General features: G+C 37.1%; 3 protein-coding genes across 3 annotated transcripts in view; 2 read left to right on the top strand and 1 right to left on the bottom strand.

Annotated features, from left to right (window-relative positions):
• Positions 1-272: 272 nt before the first annotated feature.
• Positions 273-1,376, top strand: LOC119410314 (C3a anaphylatoxin chemotactic receptor-like). Its single transcript, XM_037677226.1, has one exon. The coding sequence runs from the start codon at positions 273-275 to the stop codon at positions 1,374-1,376; it is 1,104 nt and encodes a 367-aa protein (XP_037533154.1).
• A 2,572-nt stretch (positions 1,377-3,948) lies between these two features.
• Positions 3,949-7,868, bottom strand: lin37 (lin-37 DREAM MuvB core complex component). The gene is made up of 9 exons (XM_037676379.1): positions 7,475-7,868; positions 7,211-7,286; positions 7,078-7,128; positions 6,927-6,956; positions 6,160-6,245; positions 5,642-5,802; positions 4,932-5,063; positions 4,760-4,830; positions 3,949-4,386 (listed from the first exon to the last, which is right to left on the bottom strand). The coding sequence occupies exons 1-9, from the start codon at positions 7,506-7,508 to the stop codon at positions 4,299-4,301; spliced, it is 729 nt and encodes a 242-aa protein (XP_037532307.1). The 5' UTR covers positions 7,509-7,868; the 3' UTR covers positions 3,949-4,298.
• Positions 7,869-8,279: 411 nt separating this feature from the next.
• The window catches only part of proser3 (proline and serine rich 3), a 4,754-nt gene continuing 3,541 nt past the window's right edge, over positions 8,280-9,492 (top strand). The window contains 5 exon segments of the mRNA XM_037676364.1: positions 8,280-8,357; positions 8,437-8,545; positions 8,641-8,879; positions 8,954-9,087; positions 9,214-9,275. Coding sequence (XP_037532292.1) covers positions 8,347-8,357; positions 8,437-8,545; positions 8,641-8,879; positions 8,954-9,087; positions 9,214-9,275 — 555 coding nt within the window. The 5' untranslated portion in view covers positions 8,280-8,346.

The raw sequence follows: 9,492 nt of genomic DNA, 5'->3' as shown, positions 1-9,492 counted from the left end.
TTGTCATAATTGGGTATTGTGTGCAGAATTTCAAAGAACAAGATTAATTTAATACAATTTGGAATAAGACTGTAGCGTAACAAAATGTGGAAAAAGTGAAGCGATATGAATACTTTCTGGATGCACTGTATGATAAACCTATTGTTAATGAACATTTTTTTCAGACTTCGGTACATTCAGGCCATTACACTGAAATGAATTGTTCTATAAATTTCACACCAGACCATTTTCTTTGGAGTTTTTAGTAGATATTATTTTAATTTTCAGATAAGATGACCGTAAATGACTCATCTGGACTGGAAGTGGCCAAAAGACACATAGAGACGTTCTCCCTGGTCATCTACTGTCTGATAACTGTAGCTGGGACTCTTGGCAACGGGCTGGTCATCTACGTGACAGGCTTCAAGATGAAGAGAACAGTCAACTCAGTATGGTTTCTCAACTTGGCCATTGCAGACTTCCTCTTCACCACCTTCCTGATTTTCACTACAGTCTCTCTCCATTGGGATGAGTGGCCTTTTGGAAATTTCATGTGCAAACTCAGCTCCTTGGTGAATGTAATCAACATGTTTGCCAGTGTCTTTTTGCTCATGGCCATAAGTGTGGATCGCTGCTTGTCCATTTGGGTGGTAGTGTGGGCACAAAACAAGCGCACTGTCTGTAAAGCTCAGATCATCTGTGCTGTAATCTGGGTGACTGCTGGCATCTGCAGCACCCCCTATGCTACTTTTCGTACAGTGGAACAATTTAGCAGCTATGAATATGATGATTATGTTTATGACAGTAATATTAGTATGAAAAGTTATTGCATCTATCCTTCCACTATGGCTTCTGAAAGTCACTTTAGTTTGATAATTTTCCGCTTTGTTATGGGCTTTCTCATTCCATTCCTGGTTATACTTGTCTCTTATGTGGCCATAGCCATCCGTGCCAGGCATCTGCAGAGGACAAGAAGGCGGAGGTCTCACTGGATTATTGTCGCTGTCATTTTAACATTCTTCATCTGCTGGTTGCCCTTTCATATTTTAAGTTTTATAGAATCAAATGCGAAACAAGATCTTCAGGTCATTGTGATTGTTGGAGGTCCTCTGACTGTGAGTTTGGCTTACATGAACAGCTGCCTGAACCCCATCCTCTACGTTTTTATGTGTGACGAGTTCCAGAAGAAGATTAAGCAGTCCATTTGTTTGGTCCTGGAGAGTGCCCTGGCAGAGGACCGCATGTCATTTGCATCTTCTCGCTCGTTGTCATCATGGGTTCCTCGAAAGTCATCTACTGTTGTAGCTTTTGAGGGAAAAGATGCTAACACTTCCACAGAAAGTAAGGCAGTCTACACTGAGAGAACACAGAGCATGGAAGAAAACATGAACAAATAATTTAGAGAAATAAAAGGGAAAATAATCCAAATTGACTGGGGGCTTTTGTGTTAAATAGGTTTAGTTTTTGGTTATTTTAATAGTTTGTGGTTATATTCAAAAAAACTTTCTTGCTAAAGTGTTCTGTGTGTGGCTGATGAGATACTTCTAGATGCCCCTTCTAGATCTTTTTATTCAGTGAGCAGTGATACCGTCACATATACCAGATGAACTGACTTGTGTGGGTGTTGTACAGCAGTAAAAAATAGTTGTAAATGTTGTAGATAATAAAATATTTTGTACTTGTATGTTACTTATTTTCCAAAAAATATATTCTTTGAAATTACTTAAAATTTTAAGAACAGTTCATTTTTTTTCTTTTACAGTATTAAAGTTGTATGATTGTTCAACATTGTTTCAGAGGAAATTATACTGATTCACAAAGTTTTTGCAAGAGATTCAACATTTCGCTCCATTTTATATTTTGTGTTATTAAGTTGTGAATCTTCCTTAGAGAACTTTAATTAGCTTTTACATGCATATCAAAGTTCCTGCAAAGTGCCCTGAGACAACTTTGTTGTGAATTTGCACTATATAAATAAATAAAAAAGCTACAAATAAATAAAGTGTATAGATCTTTGTCTCACCTAAAAATTTTATCTTGCAGGATACCACAAGTGCAAACCAGCCAATTCGAACTGCTAATAACAGGAAATTGTTTGCTTCACATTTGTTATTCAAACAAAACAGCTTTTTGCTTGAACCACACCACACTCGTGCAGCTTAGATTGTTAAAAAGTAGACATAGCTCAAAAATGTTCTCATGTAACCTAATGTGTCTGATGCACCAAGTGTTTTCCAAGTTTTCCTGATACTTTGAGTTTTGTTTTCATAAAATGGAAAATAAAATCCTGATATGTGCATACTTAAGTTAAAATGGTTTGAAATACTGTACTAAATAAATCAAGTATTTAAAAAAATCATTAGGACCAGGCTGTCCATGTGTAGCGTTTTCTGTATCAAAATGTTAATGAAGACAGGGTGCTTGTACTACAATTTATTATACTTGTAATTAACATTTACAAACTATAGGTAAATATTTTATCTGTAATATCCGTATATTGGGCTGAAAGCATAAGCACATCAATAAGAGCTGTCTGCAGTTTGAAAGGTACGACTCCTTTAGATCTGGAGACTGTGTAAAATAAAATGTGGTTAGAACTACGGGCGGCACTGTGGACCAGTTGGTAGAGCTGCTGTCTCTCAGCGACAAGGTCGCTGAATCAAATCCCTGCTGGGGGCCTTTCTGGGTGGAGTTTGCATGCCCTCTCTGTGCCTGACCAAAAACATGCATGTTAGGCTGATTGGTAACTCTAAATTGTCCCTAGGTGTGAGTGAGAGAGTGAATGGTTGTTTGTCCCTGTGATGGACTGGAGACTTGTCCGGGGTGTCCCCAGTCTCACACAGTGACTACTGGATATGGGCACCAGTGACCCCCGTGATCCGAAAAGAAGTGGGAAAAGATTATGGATGGATGGATGGAACTCCTGGATAATGGGACATGGATAAATAGTGAGGTAACCTTGCAAGACATTTTGCCCACATAAAAAAATTCTAAGAAATTATGAGGAAAAAAAAAAAAAACGGTAAACATCATTTTTGATGCCAAGCTAATGAAAATTATACTGTAGTTTCACGTGTTTGTTTACCTGTGTGGGAAACATTTCAACTTATAAATCATAACTAGATTTCAAAATTAAGTACAATACTGTGTGCAGTTTCACTTTTAAAAAGGAAATGAGCATTTCTGAGGAAAACAATATAAACATATCGTCCAACTCTTTTTAAATGAAGATCTTGCACGAGTTACTGCTCAGGGTATGCTTTAGGGATGGATCTCAGCTATGAAAGAAACAAAATGTAGCTCAATATCTGTAAAACTGACGGGAGAAGTACAAAACAGAACTGGTTCTTTGTACTAAAGATGCTTAAATAGTAATTAGGTCAGCAGCTCTACAAGTGAGTCACTACACAAAGGAAAAGGCTTGAATAAGAATTGGTGCAGAACTTACGTAGAGTTCAGTCTCACCAAACATTAAATAAACACAAAAGTTACAAACGTCAGAAGAATTGTGGTTATAACACTTTTGTTAATATTTTCCTCATAAAAATCATCTTTGTGTATAATTTTTAAAAAGTAGATAAAAGATCACAGCAACTTTTAAACTACTTTGGAAAAGTGAAGTGTGTTTCCACAGAAGGTATTGCGACATTGATTTCCTTTCTCTGCCAAGAAACCCCACAAGGTCTCTGCTCCACTTCAGTTTTGCTCATGACATGTCAAAGTGTTTGGTTACTGTGAAACCAGTGCAGTGAAAAAACTTTGTGGGTATACATGTTAACCTCAAGTCATTTCCTTTTAAATGAATAATATTATATTATTATCCCACCAAAGCTGAATGCAGTGAGATTGTAGGCAATGATATCTGTAATCTTTATAACAAATATACAATATAATTATTTAAATTTAATTCCCATTTACTTGTAAGAAGCTTTATAGTTTGTTGAGAAATAAACAAGAAGTTAAAACAAATAAAATCTCTATTTTTTTATTTACTTCTGCTTATTTCTCTGAAATCTCAAATCAAAGACGTAAACCTGAGGTTATGGTTTTTGGTGTTAAGAACGCTCAAGTCACAAATACTACACACAACTTAATCTATTCATACATTTACACATTTTTAAATTAAGTCCCTCACACGACACTACAGGATGAGTGCACATAAGAAATGTTAACTTTTATATATACAAAACAAAAGAATAAAAATCTTCTAGAATCAGAAGTTCTGCTCATGCTTTTCTGTGAATCTTTGAACTAAATGTAAAACCACGGCTCCGTTGGAAATAAAGACAGTCCATTCTGTACAAGACAGTCCTGATGTGTCAGTGATCAAAAAGGTCCTTCATCTCCTTCAGAATCTTGATGCTTTCACTGTATCTTAACTGGTTCTTATTGGAGCACTCTTTCCATCTGGAAAAAAAAAACACACAGAAATTTTCAAAATTAGCCTAATGCAAAGTGTGCAAAATGATCAATTACACAAGATCCATGAAATGGTTTCCCCTTATAAATGTACCAGTACTTGTTTTAACAGAAGCCAGAAGGGTTTAGAAGAATCCATCCAGAGGACCCGACTTAAGCTTTTTAGGTTTAGTTATGTTAAAAGTTTGTAAAAATATGTGAAGCTTAAGACTTCATCAGAAAAAAATTGGACAACAGCCACGTTTTGATAGCTCGTTAATTAACAGAAAAGCGGTTTACTCTTGCACACTTTTTATTAAATCTCTCCGCCCTTAATATTTTCTAAATAAAAACTAATTACATTTCCCCCCTAAAAACTTACTTTTGTCTTATCTTTTTCCAGCGTTCCATATGATCACTTATAAGAGGGTCTGAAAGAGGAACTTCACTTAACTGTGGGGAGAAAAAAAAAGTTCCCTTGTTTAACACCGTTTTAAGCAGATGTGTGTACGTTCTGAATCACAACAAATGTAAACCACATATTGATCAAGAACCTTGGAAAAAGCGGGCTTTTCAGTCTGTGGGATCCTGAGATTGATGGGTTCTCCAGAAGAACTAAGTGGACTGGAAGTTGGAGGAGGGAGTCGAAACACATTCTGACCTTTACCATTTAACATGTCTGTAACCTGGTAAAGAAAAAAAAAACAGTTTTAAATAATGGAGCTCAATAACGACTTATAATAACAGTTTGAAGTTTTATGATGAGCACAACAGTGAAGAGGAGACTGCCATCTGTAGGGCACTTTCTGGTAAATTCACTAATATACAGGACCCGAATCTGCTGTAAATTTATCTTAAAACTCATTAATTTATTTTATACAAAATGCCCAGTTTTCAAAATAAATGCCAGTTATATCACAAAGTAACTAACGCCTGGTTTGACTTTTTCATTCGATGCAATTTCAGGATGCAAACAAAGGAATACCTACAGGCGTTTATGCATTATGATCCAAAATTAAATAAAATTTGTATTTTAGGAAACAAAAACCAGAAGAGTTGATTTACTAAACAGTAAAGAAGACTAGGAGACAAAATATAGCATCTCTTTTTAGAGCCGATGCAATTAATTTGATTGTAAAAACAATTTTGAATTCTGAAGATTAGGAATAAATGTTTTCCAGCCCCTTGTTTTCTCTCTTTGTTAATGTTTGCAAATGTGGGACAAAATTAAACAAATTAAGACTTTTTTTTTTTACAGTCTCACCTCATCTTCAGACATGCTGTGTGGGGAGCTTGGGGAAGCTGCTGGCTCTCGGACAGAAGGATTGTTCCTCATCCAGGCACGGCAGATTGGATATAGAGGGGTACTGGTGTTAAACTGGGCCAAATCGACACTGCGATCAAACAACTTTATAACATAAGCATCTAGGAAAAGAAAAAAAGAATGAAAAAATAAATAAATAAAAGAAGTGCAGTTAAGCCCAACCCCCATCATTTATTCATGTGGAGAGTGGTGGCGCAGAGGCTAGAGAAGATGGGCCTGTGATCAGAAAGTCGCAGGTTCAACTCCTGGTACAAACAACATCAAAATGTGGGTGGAAAAGGTGAAACGCCTACACCTGACTCCACCCTCATTCGCCCCACTCTGGGCCCCTGACCAAAGCCCTTAACCCCCACCATTTGCTCCCAAAAGCAGGTCTCTCTTGAAAATGAGTTCTTGTGACTCAGTGAGATCACCTGTATAAATAAAGGGTAAATGAAAAAAAAGTTTACTGAATTTACTTTGTTTATGCTGATTGGTCTCTGGAATGCCCTCGTCAATCTCCTTCCGTTTCTTCCTCCGGTGCTGTGGATATCTTGTTGAAGGTCTGAAGAAAATAAATTGAAAATCACAACAACGATAGAGACTTGCAGAATGTATGACAAGCTCACATTTATTTCCACTGTATGAAATACAGTGTTGTAATTTACAAGAGTGGCAACAAAAGCCAAAGGAAAAGTTTACAAGACAGTGGTGAGACCAGCTATGTTGTATAGTCTGGAGACAGTGGCATTGACAAAAAGACGAGAAAAAACTGGAAGTGGCAGAAATGAAGATGTTGAGGTTCTCCTTAGGAGGGACAAGGATGGATAAGATTAGGAATGAGATAATCAGAGAAACAGCACAAGCACAGCTAGAACAACTGGTAGATAAAGTTAGAGAGGCCAGACTGAGATAGTTTGGACATGTTCAGAGAAGGGACAGTGGGTATACTAGTAGAAGGATGTTAGAAATGCAGCTGCCACGAAGAAGACAAAGAGGAAGGCTAAAACTAATATATATGGATGCAGTTAGAGGACATGGAGGTAGTTGGAGGACAGAGGATGACGAGGACAGAGTGAGATGAATGATGACTTGATGTGGCAACCCCTGAAGAGGGAAGAGCCAAACAAAGAAGATGATCTTAGGTTGTGAGGGGAAAAAGCTTCATGTTGAGCTACAAATGTTTTAGTTCTGCTATGCAGATACAAGAGCAAATTTAAAAAAAACCTGAGTAAATGACACCTACCTTTTTCCAGCAGATGATGGAGACAAATCCCTAAAAATAACAATAAAAAAAGTGCTCAACGACTATACTATAGCAAAATTATAATTATTTATTAAGATATGTGAATCCTTCTATAGGAATACATTTTCAAAGACAACAAACTGGTTCATACTTATTGAGAGTGTCTACTGATAACTTTCCTGGATCACTCTCACTTGGCTCTCTGTTTGAAGTACAATAAAAACATTAAAATGTTAAAAAAAGTGATAATTACGATGCATATTTATAAAAAATGTTTTACGAACCGCTCATTTTCACTCTTCTCCACAAGACCTTTGAGCACAGCATCCAACTTGCTGCGAGCAGCATTACTCTCTAAATCTGAAAATAAACACATACCAAAACAACTACAGCTACCCTTGTTTTATTACAGTCTTGTTTTGTTTGTTTTATCGAGAAAAAGCATGCACAAGTAATAACAACAATATTACTGTATATTCATCCTAAATTAAGTGCTGCTGAAGAATCTAAACATCTTCAAACATTTATTATTATGTTTATGATCATACCTGGCCTTTCGGTTTTGATCTTGACGTGATGCATTATCCCCAACTTTTCCTAAATGTACTTGAAAGAATTCAGACTTTGAACGCTGACTTGTTTTTAACTACTAATCGAGGAGCACGGTGTCTTCTTGTACACCTTACTGCTTGCTAACTGCACCGTTAGCTTAGCTTAACGCTGTTACCTTTATAAATCGTTAGCCGCCCTCTGCTGTAACTAATAAACGTTAAAACCACTTCACGTAAGTAGACGTTCAGTTACATGTACATATCCTAATGACACGTATCGAACTACTTCTATATATGTACCTAACATACCACAGACAGTTGGTTTTATTGTTAAAACGGACAGTGGAACGCACTAGCTGAACAACCGTTGCTAACTTAGCTTCTTTTTTTGACAAGCTCAGAGCCTTTGCAGGCTTTCCTCTTCCGCGCGCTGCCGCTTCTCTCTCACCTGATTGGTTCCTTCGTAAACAATATCCGGCCTGTGATTGGATAATAGTCATGCTCATCATTTATGCCTGGATTTCTATTGGCTGTTAGTTGTACGTAAACAGCTGCGGATAGAAATCGTTGTGCTCCTTTAGGTTAATCGAAACAACTTTTCTAGTTAAAGCTAAATAATTAGTGATGGCTTCTATTTCAATGTAAGAGGTTTAGGTTTAATAGGTATTAAACTTGCCTAACGTAGTTGTGTAATTTGTAATTTAAAAGGCTATTTATGTCGTTCAGGCTTTTGTTCCATGATAACTCGGAACAAAGCCAAGCAAGTCCAGGCGCAATTGATTAGTTAAGATCAAGTGTATCAGAGAGCCTTTTCTTTACATTTATTCTAGTGTTCACTGATGCATCATCTCTGATCTTCTGGAGTTGCTATGAAATCTAGGTAAGATCTTAAGAATACTGTTTATGCTAGTAGTTATTGTTGTTCCACTGCAGTAGTTACAGTCTGTCTGTTGTGTTAGTGGGTCAGTATTTACAACGCAGAATCCTTTCCCACCTGCATCAACTGTGAGGAGAGCACACTACCATCCATCCCGCAAGCAATCCCTGTCAAAGAAAGAGAAGAAAACTGTATGCCAGCCTTCTACACAATGCTTAACTCACCTAATACGTTTAGTTTTTTTCTGTTACCTAAAACATGTTACATACTTATTATTATTTTTCAGACCCTGAGTCCTGTTCGTTCTAATCAGAGCTCCAGTCAACAGCCACGTTCTCAAACCCAGGAAACACAAGAGTTAAATGAGAATCATGATGATGGTTTTTCTGTTCCTGATGGACATGCGTACAGAGAGACATGGCCCTCCACTGACCGCGGATCCTCTCCTGACATGTTGATGGACAAATGGGCTGCTCTATCAGAGACCATTTCCTCAGGCGTTCAGGATGAGTCAGTGCATGCAAAGTATATCCGCTGATGTTGTTTTGATTAAGTGGTAGTTCATTTTTATCTCAAAGCATTAACTTTTGCTGTCATAGATACGTAGAACGTTTTCGCCACGGTCAGCCTTGGAGTAGAGAGGAACGCCAACAGATGGCCTCTGCCAATGAAGAATGGTGGGCGTCGCACTCATCAGTCCCCAGTTCAACTCCATCTAAAGCTGCATACAAAGGTATATTTTCACTTACTGCTGCATTTATTTGTAGACTATTAACAAGCTCATGAGTTTTGTAGCATCTCTGTAATAAACTTTCTGTGCATTTATTTTTAATTCCTGGACGTATCTTGCCCTTCAAAGATGGCCATGATCCTGCCAGTTACAGCCCAGCTGGACAGCATAAACATGAGACGTCCTTCTTTGTGAGTGTGAGTTTACAGGAAGCGAGCCACAGTTATAACCTGTTGGGTTTTTCCACAACCAATGAAAAATAGGTCCCTTGTTTGTGAAAAATGTGAACACAAACTTGGGTTTATTTTGTTAAACATCCCAAAACAATGCAAAAATTACAACTCTTATTTATTTACATATAAACATATATATATAAATAAGTATATATCTCGGTGGATATATATATAT

This window comes from Nematolebias whitei, chromosome 5, assembly GCF_014905685.2.
Source record: "Nematolebias whitei isolate Nwh7 chromosome 5, NemWhi1, whole genome shotgun sequence".
Classification (NCBI taxonomy): domain Eukaryota; kingdom Metazoa; phylum Chordata; class Actinopteri; order Cyprinodontiformes; family Rivulidae; genus Nematolebias; species Nematolebias whitei.
The sequence above is the reverse complement of the archived record's forward strand: the minus strand, read 5'-3'. Positions and strand labels throughout refer to the sequence as shown.